This window comes from Grammomys surdaster, unplaced genomic scaffold, assembly GCF_004785775.1.
Source record: "Grammomys surdaster isolate TR1022 unplaced genomic scaffold, NIH_TR_1.0 126531, whole genome shotgun sequence".
NCBI lineage: Eukaryota > Metazoa > Chordata > Mammalia > Rodentia > Muridae > Grammomys > Grammomys surdaster.
Genome location: NW_021621323.1, coordinates 3,018,306 through 3,038,458, shown reverse-complemented (window position 1 = coordinate 3,038,458; position 20,153 = coordinate 3,018,306). Strand labels below are relative to the sequence as shown.

Below are 20,153 nucleotides of genomic sequence, written 5' to 3'. Positions count from 1 at the left end.
CTTTCTTTCTTTCTTTCTTTCTTTCTTTCTTTCTTTCTTTCTTTCTTGTGCTGTACTTTAAAGTCATGATGCTTCCGTGTCTCATTTGTTTTCTGTTTTTGCATAATCTCCTAGATCATGATTAGAAATATGTATATTCTGAAGACACTGCAGTATTTTCATTAAATGATTATATTTTTTTATAAATTTTGGGATTTTTATTGGAACAAACTCACGGTTAGTCTGTTGGTAGTTTTCTGGTTCTGGAGAATCCATGTTTGTAGTGTGATGAGCTGTGGAAGATTCCCTCTAGTGTGCTCCATGAATAAACAGTTCTTAAGACTAAGATGAGCAGAAAGCTAAGTTATCCGGTACCCTGTATAAAGTTCTCTGGAAATGATCAACATGTGCATTATAAAAAATGCCTAATCATGAGAACGCTTGGAAGGTGTTGCAGGCAGGATTATTAAAGACGTGGTAAAATACCCTGACCCAAAACAACTTGGGGAGAAGAGGGTTTATTTGGCTTATGTTTACACGTCACGTTACTATTCATCATTGAAGGAAGTCAGGGCTGGAATCAGGATGTAGGAGCAGATGCCTGGAGGATGCTGTTGCCTGGCTTGTCTTGCCACCGCTTAGGGGTGTGCCCCTCCCAACATACACACAAAATGGGCTGGGGCCTCCAACATCAACCCCTAATTAAGAAAATGCCCAACAGGGTGCCTACAGCCAGGTCATATGAGGCCTTTGCTCAAGTGAATTTCCCTCTTCACAGTTGACTGAAGCGTTTGACAAGTTCACATAAAACTTAGCACAACACAACTGACTCCTTGTCAACTCGCCACACAAGCACATCGCTGTTAAGCCAGAACCTTTCCTTTTCTCTCCCATGATCATGCATTAATATCAACATCACAACATAAGGTGTTCTGTAAACTTCCTAAGTTTCACGGTCTTTACAAACTCAAACATTTTAAAATTATTCTCTTTAAAAATCCAAAGTCTCAGTAGAACCTCAACTCTCTTTAAAAAGTTCAAAGTCTCTCAACTGTGGTCTCCTGTAAAATGAGAATCAGTTAAATAATTTTTATTCCAAGAGGTAAGAACAAGGGCACAGTCACAATATGAATAAAGCAAAACCAAAGTCCAGAAGTGTGTGTCTTAGTGGCAGACTTGTGGAATTCACTCACAGTATTTTGGACTCCTCCTAAGGGCCTACGTTACTTCTCTGGTTCTATCCTCTACAGCCCACACAGCTTGTCTCAGAGATTGATGCTAGCTTTACATTATGGCCGTGGCTGCCCTTGGTGTTCATCCCATGATTCCAACATCTCTAAAATGTTGGAGTCTTCTGCTGCAAACCGGCTGCACTTTTACCAATACTCTATCCTGGGATCTCTTCAGGGTGCCAAGCCTCAACTCTCTGCATGACCCTTTTGATGCTGAGGCTTTAATTGCTAGTGAGGCTCTGCCTTCTCTAGTGAATTCTCTGGCTTCTCAGAGTGTCAAGCCTCAGCGGCTGTCATGACTCTTTTATGACTTCAAATCCAGTACCACTTGGGAGACTTACACATGACCAAGTTTGGCTGCCAGCAAGAGGTACAACTTTGGTCATCCTAGAACACAGCTCTGTGTGTTGACCCTGAGTTCACCTCAGTGTTGCTGGTCTCTTAGTCACCACTAATTTCTCAGCTCCAGCTAACCAACATCAGTTCTCATAGTAAAGCAAGAGGCTCACTTTAGTGGTGCTGGCCTCTTGTTAATCACAGCTGACTCTCCAGCCTCAGCTGACAAGAACCACAGATATCAATTCAAAATGACAAATGGCCCCAACAGACTCTTTAAGGGACTCTCAAACTTCCTGCTGACGCTTCACAAGCCATCTGCATTTCTCTCAACACTATCCATCCAAATTCAGGCACGGCAGCTCACCAAGCTTTGAACATGCAGTGGATTTTGTAGTCTAAAGTTCCAAAATCCTCCCCAAAACAGTATGATCATGTCTTTCACAACAATCATCCCACTATCTTGGTACCAGTGTGTCTTAGGGTTACTGTTGCTACTGTTGCTGTGATCAAACACTATCACCCAAAGCAACTTAGGGAAGAAAGGGGTTATTTGGCTTACATTTACACGTCACTGTTCATCTCGGAAGGACAGGAACGTGGAAGCAGGAGCTGATGCTGAGATCATTCAGGAGCACTGCTTACTGGCTGCTCCTCTGGCTTGCTCATCCTGCTTTCTTATAGAATACAGACAGGATCACCAGCCCAGAGATGTTCCCCTCCCCTGACTGGGCTAGGCCCTCCCCCATCAATCACTAATTAAGAGAATGCCCAGCAGGTTTGTCCACAGCCATTTTTCAGGTGAGGTTCTCTCTTTTCAGTGATCATAGCTTTTGTCAACTTCATGTAAAATTAGCCAGCACAGAAAGCCAGACTTGTTACTAATATAGTCTGAAAATTCAGTTTGTACATATCCATTTTTCCAATGATGTGTAACACAGTCTATTTCACTCTGCTTGGGAGGTCTGGAAGATCTTGACTTTGATTCCATTTTTGTACTCCCTTTGAATGGTCTAAACTACAGTAAATTTTGGTCTAAGCTTAGAGTCAAAACTGATAATTATAATTATTATTTCAGTATCTTCTTAGAAGAACTTGTTTTCAGTCAAGGGTCTTAACTTTCTCAGATTCCATTTTAAAAGTGTTTGTTGATAATATTTTATATTTATAAAAATAGGAATCATGAAGTATTTCTTGAATTACTAAATAATTTTTACCTCCAATTTAGTATAAAATAAAAGGAGGCCGTAGTCTACAAAACCGAGAGAAGCGATTTAAGAAGCTTATTTCGGATAATCCAGGACCTGCAAGCTACGATTGGCCTTATCGGACATTATGTATCAGATTCAGACAGGTACTATACGCTAAAGAACATCTGCAGTATGTCACTTCCTAAGTAGCTTCTGATGACAGTTCTTTTAGTAAAATAAAAAAGGAATCCTAAGCAGTGTGTTTGATGTTGGAAACTTTAAAAAGCATTACAACAAAGCTTGGTATATTCTTATTATTCATATTGTAGTTATTTTATAACTAGATGAATATTAAATACTTTTATAAACTTTAGTTTTTAACTATAGAAACATCATACTTCATTTTTAGTTTTGTTTTATGGTCCTGGGTATTGGTCCCAGGGCCTTGTGTGTGTGTGCTTGATAAATGCCTAACCATTGAACATTTATGTGTGTCCCTGTCTTCTTGATTATTCTGTAATGCAGTGTAAGCAATGAGTAGGAAGCAGGAAGATCTGAAAACCTGCTGATCTCTGTACTGACTTCTAGTGATTGTGGGTAAATACCTGTTAACACACAGTGCCATCAGCATGCTTCCTGGGCTGTGGGTGCAAACTGGTGTTGGCGAGCATTTGCTGAGCCTGTGTGAGGTCCTGAGTTCTAGCTCTAGAACCACACAGAACAAAACATGGTGCCTGAAAGAAGAAAGCCAACAGTTTCTGTGGGAGACAGAGGTAGTTGCTGTTTAAAGACAAAATTTGTAAAGTGGTTGATGAATGATCACAAATCCAGATGCTTTAGGGATTTAAAGGACTGCTGCGTTACAGAAGACCTAGAGGGTTAGTGGAGGAGACTGATTTGGAGATGGTTCTTGAAGTCTAGTTAGGGAGTGCAGTTATTTTTACACCAAAGCCCTATAACATTAATTAATATGGATTTGGTTATGTTTTATTTAGAATGTGTGTGTGTGTGTTGTTCTTGTTGTTTTGTTTTTTGAGACAGGGTTCCTCTGTGTGACCCCACTGTGCTGGAACTTGCTCTATAAAGCAGGCTGGCCTTGAACTCACAGAGATCTGCCTGCCCCTGCCTCTGCCTATGTGGGATTAAAGGCATGTGCCATCACTTCCTGGCAAAACACATTTTTAAAAAACTGATTATATTTTATATCAAGTATTTCACATAGCTCAAATTAACCCTATTTTACACAGTTATCTGCAAAAAGTGCATTTTATATTTTAGGATTAAGGTCTTAGTTGAATTTTGTTAGTACAAAGAAAAGGTTGAGTTTTATGTCATGTGTTTAGATATCAGATATATTTCGTGTGTAGGGACAAAATACATGTTCATTTACTCATTGTCAAACATTGTTGAATGACCACGTGTATAAGTTAACACAATGTTAGACATTTTTTATACATAGAAGGCAAATCACCTTTCCTCAAGAGTCAGAATTTTAACAGGGAGCGAAATGTAGGAGAATATAGTTGATGAAATACTATCTTAGAGCCATAATGAAACATTCACCAGGACCCAAAAATGAAAGTCTTTGGAGGGGAGAGGAGAAACGGTAGCCTTGGTCTTAAAGAAGGACTCACATGGTAGTCAAACGCATTGCAGTTGTAGAAACCCCCTGAGTAACTACACTGCAGTGTGCATTGGCATGTCGTGCTCAGGGAGCATCTAAGGGAGAGCCACACGGGTGGAAGCTGGAGGAAGGGAAGGCGTGACTTTGCAAACCTTCCATGTGTCCTTTTTGAAAGTACTGAACAGAAGGAAAGCTATTCACTGTATTGTTTTAATTTTGTAACTATTTTCATAAGTACCACTGAAGCTACTTAATCCATGTATCAGCTGAGAAAGATGCTCCTAGCAATGGCAGCTTTTTAATAGCACAGCTGTGTATGGTCACGCGTGTATTCACCGTTGCATTTATTTGTCTGGAAAATGCTGGGATATAATCCCACACTATTTTTCTACACAGCTAAATCCTTTAAATGTCAATGCTTTGCTTGATATATATTTATTTTGTCTAATACATGCTACTACTTCCTGTTTTTATTTAAATTATAAAGTATTTTTTCTACAGAAGTAAAACCTTTAGGAAAAGGCTCATGAATGCTTCGGACCTGATACTGTTAATTTTGCCACAGTTCTTTCAGAATTAAGGCATACATCTTACTACTGCATTTATATTTAACACGTGCCATGTTTATAAATGGGTTTGATACATCTCCATTCATATCAGCGTTATCTCAGACACTTTCTGCTCTTTAGTCTGTGCAGTTAGCGCTTGTATACAAGGCACAGGTAATATACAGACAAGGTAAGAGTTTCAGGGAATGAAGGCTGGAAATGTTGCTAAGTGGACTAAAGGGAAGAACTAAAGCTTGTTCTGCACAGTACACACTCTCATAGTGTCTGATATTGCTGCAGGAATGCCTTGCTTTATTGATTGATTTACTTATTTATTTTTAAAATCTGTATTCTTTGCTTTACTAAGCAAGATAAATGGCTGAGCAAGTTTAGAGAGAACTCTGAGTTCTTATCGTGGCCTTAATAGTATTTATATCTTAGTCTGCAAGATGTGTTCAGCTTAGTTTTATAAGACCTTTTTTTGGGTTAAATTATGTGTTTATTAAGTCAATATTTAATGATTGCCTTTAGTAAATTAAAACAGTTTGTTCTTCTCTTTCTTCTTGTCTTTGAATAACATAAAATGTCTTCCTCACAAACATTTTATGCTTTAAGAAAACTTCTAGAACACCTGCAGTTTCCAGAAACATTGATATTCCTTCAATTCCCTCTTCTGGAAAGGCGCATGGGTATCATCTCAATGAAGATGACACTATTATGAGACGCACCCCACCTCCTAGTGACAACACAATAGGTCCAGCGTACTACAATCCTCAGTTTGTAAGTATGACACATTTGATGATGGCAGATGGAAGAAGACTGCTTATTGTTGTATATGCGTCATGAATGCATCAGTAACTATAAGTAATGGTTAGAACACTGATTTTCGTTGGCTGCATACTGAAGACTTTTCCCTCATGTATGTATGCCTGCTATCTAGCTGGCAGAAGAGAGCAGAGGAAATGAGTGAAAAACTCTAGGCTCAGAAACTAGAGCTCAGCCACAATGGCCAGTCTTCTTCGCTACCTAGAAGGCTGAGGGATGTAATCTGACTCTGTATCCAAGAGGAAGAAGCGGTGGGAATTACTAGAAGTTTCCACCACAGTGTACAGATGGGACATGCAGACTCTCCCCTGCTTTCTGAGGACCATGGACATTTTATTTATAAAAGAATTTGACTTGAGAATTATCAATTATTCTACAAATTAGTGTGAAAAAATAAAAGGAGCTTCTCTGTTTGAAATAACAAACATAGCCTGTCAGGTTCATTTATGGAGACCTTAACTTTTAAAAGTAAGTTGTCAGAGTTCCATTCATCCAGTTAGAGTATATGATTTATTTATAAAAACATATAATGTATGCAGAAAGTATGGAATTACTCAATTCCAAGGCAGAACTTCATAGTACTCTGTCACTATGGTATTTTTATACTTTTATTAGATCCAGAATTAGAAGAAATCACAGTGAGGAAAATGCTAGAAATGAAGGCTAGATTTAAGGACAGCCTGAAGGGATGACATAGGCAGAGAGTCTTCTCAGGATTGCACTGCCTTTGCTCCCAAGACACTATTCATTTACAGATGCCTTTGTATTTAGGATCAATTACATTAAAAAACCACTTGGTTTGTGGACATCTGCATACTGGTGAGTTTGGGAGGATTAGATACTTTGAATTGTTAACAGTTTTAAAAATACTGTAATTTATAAAACTGCTGTTTTATAGAACTGTTGTCAAACATGGTACAGTAATAAGGATGGGCACTAATGTAGCCGTCATCTCAGTATAACACATGCTACAGGGTTGGCAGGAGGCCTCCAACAGAAAGAGAAATTTAACATGTCTGTTTATCACATACACACATTTGGTGGATGGAGCAAAGCTCCAACAACCTTTATTGCCTTTCTCAGTATTTATACTCTCTCTCAAAAAATTACCTCATATGACTATCAGGTAAAACGGTTACAGCAGGATAATTGTTTACATCATTTTCTAAATATGTTTAAATCCCAATAGATTCATAGTAAGTTTTGGGCAATAATTTATGTCATAAATAGATTTAAGGAATAACAGAAAAGTTGTTTACATGTCTTTCTACTACTGTCCCCCCATAAGTTCATTATTAAGTTTAAAGCAATAATTTTTATGTTATAAGTTAGCACAGTTTTGTCAAGAGACAAATCATCTGCCTTGTGTCTTATTATTTTGAATGTTTGCATAGATAAACTAGTGAATATTTTATTTTTTATTTTATTAATTTTTATTTTATATTTTATTAATTTTATTTAATAATTTTTTTTGCAGCTACAATAAATTGCCTATTCCAAATTTATGACCTTCAGTTACTAGACAATGGTCTCACATCTAACCTAGAAGGAGTGTTCTTCTTGATTGTAAATTTTTTCCAAGCTTGTTTTCTTTTTCTAGTGCAATCAGCCCATGGCACACAAAGGCTTACAGAGCTCTATTTTAGCTATTATTCTACAGTGGGCTTGAAATTACTTGTATAAATTTAGGAATTCTATAAAATCATTATCAGAAATTATGAAACCATCAATTTATCTACATAGCGTTACTACACGAGACTACATCTTCACACTGATCTGAAGAAAATCTGCCCAATAGGGTGGGCTGATGCCCAGGGATCATCAGGCTGTATCACAGTGACAGAAAAGGCACACCAGCAGTGAGAAGCAATCCTGGGATGAAGGCTCTAAGGACCATGCATTCTTAGAGCTCACTCATGCTGGGCCATGAGAAATGTGTGTGTGGGGGGGCATCTTCAGAGATGTCACAAGTATGCCTTTAGCCTTACCCAGATGGCATCTGACAGCAAAGTAATGGTGCTACCTTCTAATTTTATTACCTATAAATTTTAATTTTCAGAGAGGTGCTTTAAAACTAAGTCGTTGCTCTAGTTCTTTTCAGACTCTCACTAGAGAGCTCTTTCTTCAGCTGCTGGTTTTGTCACCTGCTGATGATACTTGAATGTTTTAGTGTTATATTTATCAAATGTTGGTTTTCTGACTTCATCATCTTAATGATGCCTATTGCTGTTTTCTTTTGGCGCTTTAAAAAATATTTCAAAAGAGAATTGTAGCTGCATTCTCATCTCTGTGTTTATGTCATATTCATGCATTTCTGTTTTTCTTAAATATTATATTATTCTCATAAGTATTAATATTTTATAACGTTAAGTAATATAGTATTTTAAAGCTCATCTTATTCCAGATTTTATTTTTTGAAGTCCCTGTAAGCTGTTACTTGTGTCCTTTTGACATGTCATATCATCTTGCTTGCCACTCCCCACCCCAGGGAGGCATTACCCATTTCCTTATAAGACCCCATTTTCTCCAGGCAGAGATTTGATAGTATCATTATTTCTAGGATGTCTCAGAACAGAGTTAGAAATGAATAGTCATGGCTTACTGCCACGAAATTTGAGTTTGACCTTGTGTATATTTACCTAAATATACCTACAAAACCAGCATAGCCTTTCTAGCCTTTCAGTTTTTGAATTTGGACTGCCTCATAACAAAGAAGCTGGCTCTCATTACCCTGATATCTTTACTTATCCTAACCCTGTGATGTAATAAAAGTATTAGTGGATTTAGAATTGATAACTAAGCATTACAAAGAAAATAATCTTGAGATTTTTTTTTTTTAAGACAGGGTTTCTTTGTATAGCCCTGGCTATCTTAGAATTCACTCTATAGACCTACCTGGCTGGCCTTGAACTCAGAGATCCATCTGTGTCTGCCTCCTGAATGCTAGGATTAAATGCATTAGCCACCACTGCTAGGCATAATCTTGAGAATATTTAAGGTTTTGCCTTTAGGTCTTGAAGGGCTATTCTAGCAGGAGGCAAAAGGGACTATAGGCTTCATTCTGGACCTCAGGTCTAATGTCTGCATTGTTACTGGTGAAATACTAATTAATTTCTGAAGACAAGTTTGTTTCCAGGTGAGCTGTGACCCCACAGATGCGGTAACCTGTAGCACCTTTCCACAGTATACTTTTGAATAGCTAGTGGGTCACTGAGAAAATAGGCAGAGAGAACAGTTTCTAGAGTCAAACTAAAGTAAAAACATAACTTACCAGAACACAGCTCACAGCTATGGGGTATACCTAAAGCATATCTAAAAGCAAAGTTTATAGCTTTGACTGTTCACAGTAAAGAATCTGGGGGCTTCTGATGAAATGGATTAGTAGACATAGGTGCTTGACACTAAGTATGTAAATTGAGTTTAATTCATGGATCCCACATGGTGGAAGGAAAGAACCAATTTATGAATATTTTTTGTTTATTTCCACATGTGCCATGACATACACACACAGACACACAGACACAGACAGACATACACAGACACACACAGGTATACATACACATGCTTTTGCATGCACACATATACATAAAAATCAATATTAGAGATGAAAAGAGTGTTATTATAGGTTCTTATGGAGTCAGAGAGTTGTTTGAGAGTGCTTAGAAAACTTATATTAAAAAAGAAAACTTGAGGGGCTTGAGAGATTGTTCAGTGGTTAAGAGCACTGACTGCTCTTCCAGAGGTCATGAGTTCAATTCTCAGCAACCACATGGTGGCTCACAACCATCTGTGATAGGATCTGATGCCCTCTTCTGATGTGTAGATAAAACCAATAATTCTTAAAGAGAGAGAGAGAGAGAGAGAGAGAGAGAGAGAGAGAGAGAGAGAGAGAGAGAACTTGGAAAATACAAAAGAAGTAAATACCTAGATATCTATGAGCTATCAAAATTAAATCAAGAAGATATTGACGACATAGAAGACCTATGACAGTAGATAAGATTTAAAACATCACCATCAATAAGAACAAATATACTTCCCTAGCTTTTCAACAAAGAAAAGTCAGGGTCTAGATCAGTTCCCTACTGAATCTTGCCAACTGCTAATAGAAGATCAGGTGAGAATATTTCTCCAGGTGCTCCATAAAAATAATGGCAAAGGAACATGACTAAATAAAGGCTATCTCTGACAAACCCATATCTAACATCATACTAAATGGTGACAGATTGAGACTCTTTCAACTATGGAATAAGACAAGTATGCCCACTTTCTCCACTTTTATTCAACATAGTGTTCAATGTCTTAGTTAAAACAAGACAAGGAAAGAAATAAAAGGAAATATGGGATCTGTAATGGGATCTGATGCCCTCTTCTGGTGTGTCTGAGGACAGTCACGGTGTACTCATATGCCTAAAATAAATAAATAAGTCTAAAAAAAATTAGAATTTTACAGTTTTATCCCTGTTAAATTTGTGCCTAAAATTTACAGGTTATCCCTTTGCTTATCCGCCAATGGTCTTACAGATCCCGAGAGAAAGAAAGTTTACAAGTTAGCGGTCAATCATTTTATAAATTGAGCAAATTCTTTAATGTGCTCAGAACTATGTTTGTAGTCATGCTGTTGGGCTAGCATTTTTGTATGTTGTGTAAAGGTTGTCTTTGTATTATTCAGTTTTTGACCGCTGTACTGGTAAAGAGCTGAGTACTGCCCTTATTTTGGTATTGCTATTCTTATGGCTCATCACCTGCCTCAGTATTTTATAAAAATACACCTTACTCATTTGCTGCTTGGCTTCATAAAGATCTGATGTCCAGTAGCTAGGCAGAAAAGGGAAGATAAGACTTGTGGGCAGAGAGAGGATCTCTGGGAGGAGTAGAGACAGGTACCCCACTGTTGTCACCAGGCTGTTTTCATCCAAGAGGACACCAGGATGAACTCTTTCTAAATGTGAAATTTTTATGGAGCCACACAGACATGGCTGGGGCACGCAGCTCCTGTGACTCTAAGTCTAAAGAAGTGGCCCAAGCTGTGTGAGCAGAGGGTTGATAAAGGTAAAAACCACAAGTGTGGCATGTCATCATGTCCATGACGGCTGTTAGCAAGCATGTTAGGATATAAGCTTTAATAATAATAGGACACACTGTGTCACCACAATATTTCTATTTGATTGGAGAACAGAAAGCCCATAGCTACAGAAGTAGAACTATGCAGGGTAGCAAGAATTCCTGTAAGTGCTGCACATGCCTGAGGATCAGCCTGACCTCAGCTTTAACCCGAGGTTGGGTCAGGATTTAGCAAATGTGTTTTTCTAACTAAGGGAAGATACACACACACAAAGATTAAAAGGCAAAACAAGCCAGATGGTGACACATGCCTTTAATCCCAGCACTTGGGAGACATGGGCAGGTGTATTTCTGAGTTTGAGGCTGGCGTGGTCTACAGAATGAGTTCAGGACAGTGAAGGCTACACAGAGCAAACCTGTCTGGAAAAACTAAAAAAAACAAAACAAAACAAAAAGATAAAGATATATAACTGAGCTATACCATTCCTTAGCATATGCCCAAAGACCTGATGTCTTTTTCCACAGAGACTTTCTCAACTATGTTTATTTTATAATATTTTTTAAGAGTTTCATAGAATGTATTTTTAAAGTGAATAAACATATAAATATAACTCTGAACCTCCTTCTGATAGTTTGAATAGGATAAAGAGCATCAATCTATTGTTAAAACACCTATCTAAATCCTCTTGTATACTCAACATATTAGTAACATTTTTTGCTAAATGATTGACGAAAAGTAGCAGTCTTAACGTCTTGTGTCAGTGCTATTGTAGAAGCAGTGATGCTAGCAGTTAATGTAATTAAAGCTGTTATACCAGCAATGATCAAGGCCACTACCCTCTTGCTTCCGCTTAAAGCCTAACTCACTTCTTCCAGTACTTGCAAGATTTTTGGAAGTTAGCCGAAGTTCTCTATGATGTTATGTTAGCAAGAGATACAGTTGGGACAGGTTTTGGATTTCGAAGAAGTGTTAGTGCATGTGATAATGCTGTTTTAATTGTCAAGTTAAAATTACTTTTGCCTTGTCTACAGTATTTATTGTAAGTTGCACTGATTGTATACTTTCTAATTGTGTTAGTGTGTTGAACCCTGGCATGTCTGTTTCGGGGGTCTATCAAGTAGCTTCTGTCTTACTGCCCTGAGTATTCTAGAACCTTGGTTTTCTGAAAAAAGCTTGCAAGTACTAGAAGAAGTGAGTTAGGCCTTAAGCAGAACATTTCTTTAGGTGCTTCTTGGCCATTTGATATTCCTCAGTTGAGAATTCTTTGTTTAGCTTTGTACCCCATTTTTTAAACAGGGTTATTTGATTCTCTGTAATCAAAGTTCTTGATTTGAGTTCTTAGTATATATTGAATATTAGCCCTCTTTGGATGTAGGATTGGTAAAGATCTTTTCCCAATATATTGGTTGGTGTTTTGTCCTATTGACAGTGTCCATTGCCTTACAGAAGCTTTGCAATTTTATGAAGTCCCATCAGTTCAGGAACTTTCCCCCGTGCCCATGTGTTCGAGGCTCTTCCCCACTTTTTCTTCTATTAGTTTCAGTATGTCTGGTTTTATGTGGAGGTCCTTGATCTACTTGGACTTGAGATTTGTACAAAGAAATAAGAATGGATTGATTTACATTCTTCTACATGCTGACCACCAGTTGAACCAGCAACATTTGTTGAAAATGCTATAATTTTTCCACATTACATGCTGGATAGTTTTAGCTCTCACCAGTCAGAATAGCAAAGATCAAAAACTCAGGTGACAGCAGATGTTGGCGAGGATGTGAAGAAAGAGGAACACTCCTCCATTGTTGGTAGGATTGTAAGCTGGTACAACCACTCTGGAAATCAGGCTGGTGGTTCCTCAGAAAATTGGACATAGTATTACCTGAGAACCCAGCTATCCTACTGCTGGACATATACTCAAAAGATGCTCCCACATATAACAAGGACTCATGCTCCACTATGTTCATAGCAGCCTTATTTATAATAGCCAGAAGCTGGAAAGAATCCAGATGTCCTTCAGGAGAGGAATGGATACAGAAAATGTGGTACATTTACACAATAGAGTACTACTCAGGTATTAAAAACCAATGATTTCATGTAATTCCTAGGCAAATGGACAGAACTATAAAATATCACCTTGAGTGAGGTAACCCAATCACAAAAGAACACAAATGGTATGTACTCACTAATAAGTGGATATTAGCCCAAAAGCTTAGAATACCCAAGATACAACTCACAGACCACATGAAGCTCAAGAAGAAGGAAGAAGTGTGGATGCTTCGGTCCTTCTTAGAAAGGGAACAAAATACTCATGGGAGGGTGGGGGATATGGAGACAAAGTGTAGAGGAGAGATTAAAGGACAGACCATCCAGAGACTGTCTCACCTGGGGATCTATCCCATATACAGACACTAAACCCAGACATTATTATGGATGCCAAGAAGTACATGTGGACAGGAACCCGATATAGCTCTCCCCTGTATTTCTCTGCCAGAGCCTGAGAAATACAGAGAGGGATGCTCACAGCCAACCATTGGACTGAGCAAGGGGTCTCCAAAGGAGGAGTTAGAGAAAGGACTGAAGGAGCTGACAGGGTTTGCGACCTCAAAGGAAGAAAAACAATATCAACCAACCCCCGCCCCCAGCTCTCAGGGACTAAAGAACCAACCAACCAAAGAGTACACGTGGAGGGACCTATGCCTCCAGCTGCATATGTAGCAGAAGATGGCCTTGTTGGGCATCAATGGGAGAAGAGGCCCTTGGTCCTGTGAAGGCTCTATGCCCCAGTGTAGGGGAATGCCAGGGTAGAGAGGCAGGAGTGAGTGAGTGGAGAAACCCCCTTATAGAAGCAGGGAAGGGGATATGGGATAGGGGATTTCTGGGGGGGGGGAACCTGGAAAGGGGATAACATTTGAAATATAAATAAATAAAATATCAAATAAAAGTCTCTTTCTCAATATTCAGGAATATTTAGTGAGTATTGAGTTGTAGTATTCAGTTGCAATTGAATTGGGATAGTTTGTGAACTCTGTATCTTGAGTTTCAGACTGGGTACAAAGCTTTTCAGCAGACGGTACCATTTCTTCCTGCTTCTTCAGGAAACAGATTCTGACCCTGCTGTATAAATAATACTGTAGCAATGCTCAATCAGATCATATCCAAATTTCTGATTACTCTTTGCAACACTGTTTTTGCCTTTTGGAAATAATATCGTGTTTGAAATCAGTGTCCATATGGGAATATAATAAAACATTAGTATAATAATATAATAGATAGGTGATTATTATAGTTTTTTCTAATGAATGAGTCATGTCTACTGAAGGTATATCGTAAAGCTTAAATATAGAATTGTTTTATAACACTAGCCAACAAATGATGTATTTCAGCTAAGTTCATCTGCAGAGAAATTCTGAATATAGTTTATTTAGAATAACATTTTGAAAGATCAAATTCAGCCTCTATCTTTTCTAACAACAGCTAGAAATGTCTTTCTATACTGTGATTTGACAAGGAGATTGGAACTGGAATCAGGATGCTGACCTGTGAGCTGCTGCAGAACAGCCCATTAGTGCTTAAACTGATGTACCTCGACACTTCTAATTCTTCCCAAGTCGATTTCCATATTTAATTATGAAAAGATGAGGGGTAAAAGTTGCACAGTTCCCCCTCCATTCATTTAATTGTCAGTCAGAATGGCAGTTAGTAATTCTTTTTCAGGTTTTATTATAGCGTTCACTTAAAGTGTTACAGCTCCATGCTGAGTTTGCTTCAATTAAGTCATATTTTATTTGTTAATAACTTCCCATAGTGACAGTGACCTTGAAGTTGTCATTGGAAACAATTCTTAACATAAAAGCTCACATGATTGAGAATTAAATGTGCATCAATTCATCTTTTGTTTTCTGTTTTTTAAGCCTGTGAAATTAAAATTGAGATTAAACACTTATCTAAGTACTCTAGAAGTTAATAAGCCAGTAGTTGTGAGTTCATATGGTTTAAATAAAGTGCCATTTATTGTTCTTATAGTAAAATGATTTTACAAATGTCTTCAATTTTATATGTATCTGAGTTTATCCATATCCATATGTGTTTATGCATATAAAAAGGATTTTGTATTGAACTATAAAAATTTGAGACTGGGTGTTACTGTGTAGCCTTGGTTGGCTTGTTACTTAACTAGATAGATCAGGTTAACTTCAAATTCATAGAGACATGCCTATCTTTGTATCTCACATGCTGGGGTTAAAGGTGTGAGCTACTACACGTGACTTATGTTTTTATTAAGGTTAAAGAACATGATGTAAAAGCTTTATTTTCACAAATCTATAAGCCAGAGTAAATGTAATAGACACTATGTGTAATACATAAAATATCTAAGATATTTAACATGGCTATATGGCTGGATTATTTTTAGGACATGTCTATGATTGTGAAATTCTGCCTTACTTTTAATTAAAAACAAAATAGATCATAAGTGAGAAATGTTAATTTTTCTACCATCAGAACTGTCCTTGTATTTTCCAGTTTGCCTTCCACCTTGCCTTGGATACAGATCATCGTATGTCCAGCATATCCAAATCTAGGTTTCTCAGGAGTCATGTTAGCTATCAGAACAACTGTCACAGCATTGGATGCTTGTATTTAAGTAACCCCCTTTTAATAACCACCAAGGGATGATGCTAAGGGGAGATACCATTAAGTTACGTCTTCTAGGTGAAAGTTACCCTCACATGTATGGAGTTTGCCATTATTCACAAAGAGTCTTGAAACATCTCCCTTAATAATAGGGTAGGATTAATGTACTTTCAAATAAAAGCTCCAATATTTAGTTAAAAAGTAGACATTAGTTTGTGAAAATACAGCAACCAGTAAGTCATTTTGAAGAATTTGGAAAGTAATTCTACTGATCTCATTTTAAAGCCTTTTTTAAAAATTTCCTTTTATGTTTTCTTATTTTCTCTTTTGATATACTTAGGAGACCGGCAGAATAGACACACACCCCTCCACACCCATGCTCACCCCTCCTCCCCACACCCAGTATCACAGCTTGGTAGACAGCTCTTTCACATTTTATTCATGACTTTTCCTTCAAAGACCTGATAAGAAGCTGAGATTCCTCGTCGTATATCAATTGGAGCCCCTCCTTGTAACAACAACAATAACCATCTATCTTCCTTTGATGTATGTCTTATGGGACTGCTCTACTCATCCCTCATGGTGTCAGGGCTGAATGCCCAGTGAGGAGGAGCACACTGAGACCATGCACAACTAATAGCATTCCAGAAGAAATGGACAAATCACTTTTATTTATATAATATCACATTTTCTAAGTTTTACCATGTGGCAGGAAGAAAAATGAGCAACAGTAGACAGTACTGTTTGTCCTTCTGCCATCGGTGTTATGTCTGACTGTATCTTGATAGACAATCCCAAGACTTCTGTTAAATTCCCTTTCCCAGGTATTTCTTGAAGTCTTTGGGGCTCTCTTATGTGCTTCCTGAATGAGCCTGTTTGCACTGACTACAGTTGCTGCTCCAGCAGGCCCTGTAGTCCTTGCCAAAGGACTTGGGGCTCTGCTGACCAGTGTGATCTATATCACAGCTAAAACAATACCAATACTCTTTTTTTTCTATTATGCTTTATTAGAAGGGACTCTAAAATAACACCGATTTGTTTTTAAATCAATGCTTCCTTATTTTAAGACAGGGTCTTAGTATGTTGTTCTGGCTGGCCTGGAACTCTTCATGTAGTCTTAGTTGATGTTTAACTCATAAAGATTCACTTACCTCTCGCTCCTGAATGCTGGGATTAAAGGCGTGCCCCACCAAGTTTGGACATTTTTTCGTCAGTGTTAGAAGTTCTTTTTTTTTATTCTAATTTCTCTCCGTCTTCTAATTTCTTTCATATCTGTTCCACTAATTCCCCTCTCAAATTCACGACATGTTCTTTGTTACACACACACACACACACACACACACACACACACACACACACACACCACCCTTCCTTCTGAATCCGTTTAGTGTTGCTCACGACTAAGCATATTTAGATTGCTAGGGATTGGATAGCTATCAGGACGCTTGTCCCTGGAGAAAACAGGTTCCGAATCTCTCAGCAGGCTTTGATTGCCTGTAGCTCTTCATCTAGAGGTGGGACCTCGTGAACTTCCCTTGTTCACAGTGGCGTGTCAGCTCGTGTTGTCATTATGCAGATCTTGTGTGGGTAGCTATATTGTTCAGATTTCCTTGTCATGTCTAGAAGGCAGTTTGGTAGCAGGGATTCTGATTCCTGACTCTTACCATCTTTCCACCCCCTCTTCCTGGATTTTCCTTGAGCCTTAGCTATAGGGGTGTGTTATAAATGTATCTGTGGGGCCATACTCTCCACAATCATTTATTCTCTGCTTGTACAGTTGAGGATCTCTGTATTCTTCCCATTTGCTTTGAAACAACATTTTGATAAGGGGTAAGAGCTATACTTCTTTCTGTGCATAAGGGAAAGCATTTGTAATATAGTTAGTGACGATGATGATGATGATGACGACAATGATGATGATGATTATGGTTTTAGAAAATGGCACTAGAAAGGCCTCTTCTAATGTCTGTGACTTCTTCAGCCAAAGGTAGCTAGTGGACTAGGTACAGTACCAGGTATGGAATAATTCTCTCCTATTGATTGGGCCTTAAGGGCCATTAGAAAGATGTTGGCCACTCCCATGACAAAAGTGCACTGTTGCACTATTGGAGATACCTTTCTGGGCTGGCCATTGCTGTGGTTTTGTCTTAGGCATTAGGGCTTGAAAGACTTTTCTCCATTGGCTGCATGCACAGCACATTCTGATACTATGAGAGCTAGTCCCCAGGGAATAGGCTTTCAGGCCAGTTCCACCTTGATAATAAAACAAGATTTTTTTTTTCTGCTGAAAGATATAGGCATGAATACACCAAAGAATGCAAATCCAGTCAACAGAAAATAGTACTTGGCATTGCTATCACTTTGATTTTTAAGATTTTCTTGGTCACTGGATCATCATGATCAGCTGATGCCCAGAGTTAGTTTTCATGTCCACCTTTCAAGTGGTTTGCCCCTTTAAATGGGAAACATCCCCAAACCTAACTCAATCTTTTTGATACCACTAAAGTCTAACATGGTGGACTAATATAGTTACTCACAGGAGTAAAAACACAGTTCAAAGACAGTTGCAGCACCAAAAGCTCAACTCCACATGGTTGACAGCTCACCTGGAAACTCGGAGTGTATTGCAAGTCTGTAGGCAGTTTACCAGGTTGGAGAGTGTCTTAGGCAGCTCAGTTGACAACCTCTTCTGGGAGGCTCTGCTGGTGTCTGAGTACTGCCAGTCAGCTCTACACCCCTGTTTCTTCTAAGTGGTTTGTCTCACCCCTGTCTTTTCTAGGCAGCACAGCTTGTCTGTGAGCGTTTTTCAGCCACCCTTTTCTGCTGATGCTCACCTGAGGAAGGAGGGACCCAGTGAGTCTGTTCAGTTTCAGTCACTTCCCAAAGCTATTGAGTTGTTTACTTCTTGAGTTTAATGAGCTTCCCTGCAGAATGGGATGCTAGGCCATCCTGTGGTTTTCTTGCCTCTTCAAGTCCTGTGTTTTTACAAGTTTCCTCCTGCTGTTTTATCTCCTTTAGCATACTGTGTCTGAACATAGGTTTCTCCAAGATGAAAGGTTTTAATCTCAGAGGAAACTGCCACACCACAGCTGGTGACTCCATTTTCCCACACTCAGCTCTTGTGTCCAGATGCAGAGGCTTCTTTCTGGATTTTGTTATAGCACCCCAAAGCTTTTGAATGTTGCCTCTCTCACTGGAAATCACTAACTATTCATTACCGTCGATACGCCATCATCTCCAGCTTCTGTCTTTCTGAAATGTTAACAGAATTCAGCTGCAGGTCTTTTCACATGCAGTGGATGCCTGTTCCGGAAATGTCTTAAAATGTCTGGCCTGTGTCTGTTTTATACAACTCTTGGAGTCTGCATAAAGCACAATAGATAGAGTTTGAACTGAAATTATGCTTTATGGTACTAACACTTACTGTGGCACTAATGTTGTTTGTAATGAGAATTTATTACATTGTGTTTAGATAGAAGGTTACCTAGAATACTTGATACACTGTTTTATGTAGTTAAATTTATTTTATAGTGATTAAAGAGTATTTAAAAATTTTAGGGACTGGAGAAGTGGATCAGTGTTTAAGAGCATTGGTTGTTCTTCGAGGGTACACATGTTTAATTCCCAATAACAACATAACAGCTCTCAATCATCTGCAACTCTAGTTCTAGCTCGAGGAGATCCAGTGTTCTTTCTGGCTTCGTAGATATGGTATACAGACATGTGTGCAGGCAAAACACCATATACACATAATGAACCCCTGCATATCCTACAAAGTTAGCTTTTCTGATGATCTAGCAATAAGTAGTCTAGAGTTTATCTTCTAACCTTAGTTAAAACAGGTTTGCTAAAATATTTTCAGTGATTTGTTTTCTATTTATTTCTTTATAAATATCTTAAATAGAAATTTGCTATTTTATATATTTGTCGGGGTTCACGGGGTGTGCAAATAATGAGGAAAGGATCATGGAACTCAGAAATAAACCAAAAGCAAGTTTATTCACTACGATGGGGGGATGGGGAAGGGGAGGGGAAGTGCTTCTAACTGATTTTGGTCACAGTCAGGCTCAGAGCTGACATAATGACCTTGAAAGTCCCCTTTGGAAGCATACCCCCATGAGCAGATGTTCAGGGGATAGTAAAGAATGAATTCGTATGAGGAGGGTTAGTTCTCCATACCAGGGTATGGTGGGTAGCAGGATGTTGGTGTAGGCTCAAGGCTACCCTAAGGAAGAGGCTCACTTAGGCCAGGTATTTGCCAGGTGGTTCTGCTGCACCGGAATCAAACAGGGCTTGAGGACATGCAGAAAGATGGGGCGGCAGACCAATGCATGGAATTCAATATTATTTTGCCTGCTTGCATGTATGTGTACCTCATAAGAGCAGTGCTCACAGAAGCCAGAAGAGGGCATTGGAAGCCCAGGAACTGAAGTTACAGATGATGAGCTGCTCTGTGGGAAGTGATCCCAGGTCTTCTGCAGGAGCAGCAAGTCCACCCATCCACGGAGCCATCTCTCCAGGCCTCTTAAATGATTTTATAAAGGGAAATGTATCACAAGAGAAGAGATATACTGCGTTTCTTATATATAGTTTCTTTTTTTAGTTGCTGATGAACCCAGTGCTTTAAATCTTTGTGGTTCATGCTTAAGTTTGACATTCTTATCAATGTTAGAGGAAAAACATTGGTTTACTTTTTTCCTGACATAAATAATTTCTTTAGTATTAAAA

General features: G+C 38.5%; 1 protein-coding gene across 1 annotated transcript in view; it reads left to right on the top strand.

Annotated features, from left to right (window-relative positions):
* Stpg2 (sperm tail PG-rich repeat containing 2) overlaps positions 1-20,153 on the top strand; it is a 403,074-nt gene that overhangs the window by 6,919 nt on the left and 376,002 nt on the right. Inside the window, exons 3-4 of the mRNA XM_028760343.1 lie at positions 2,776-2,901; positions 5,525-5,689. Of these exons, the coding sequence (XP_028616176.1) occupies positions 2,776-2,901; positions 5,525-5,689 (291 nt within the window). The remainder of the gene's footprint in view (positions 1-2,775; positions 2,902-5,524; positions 5,690-20,153) is intronic.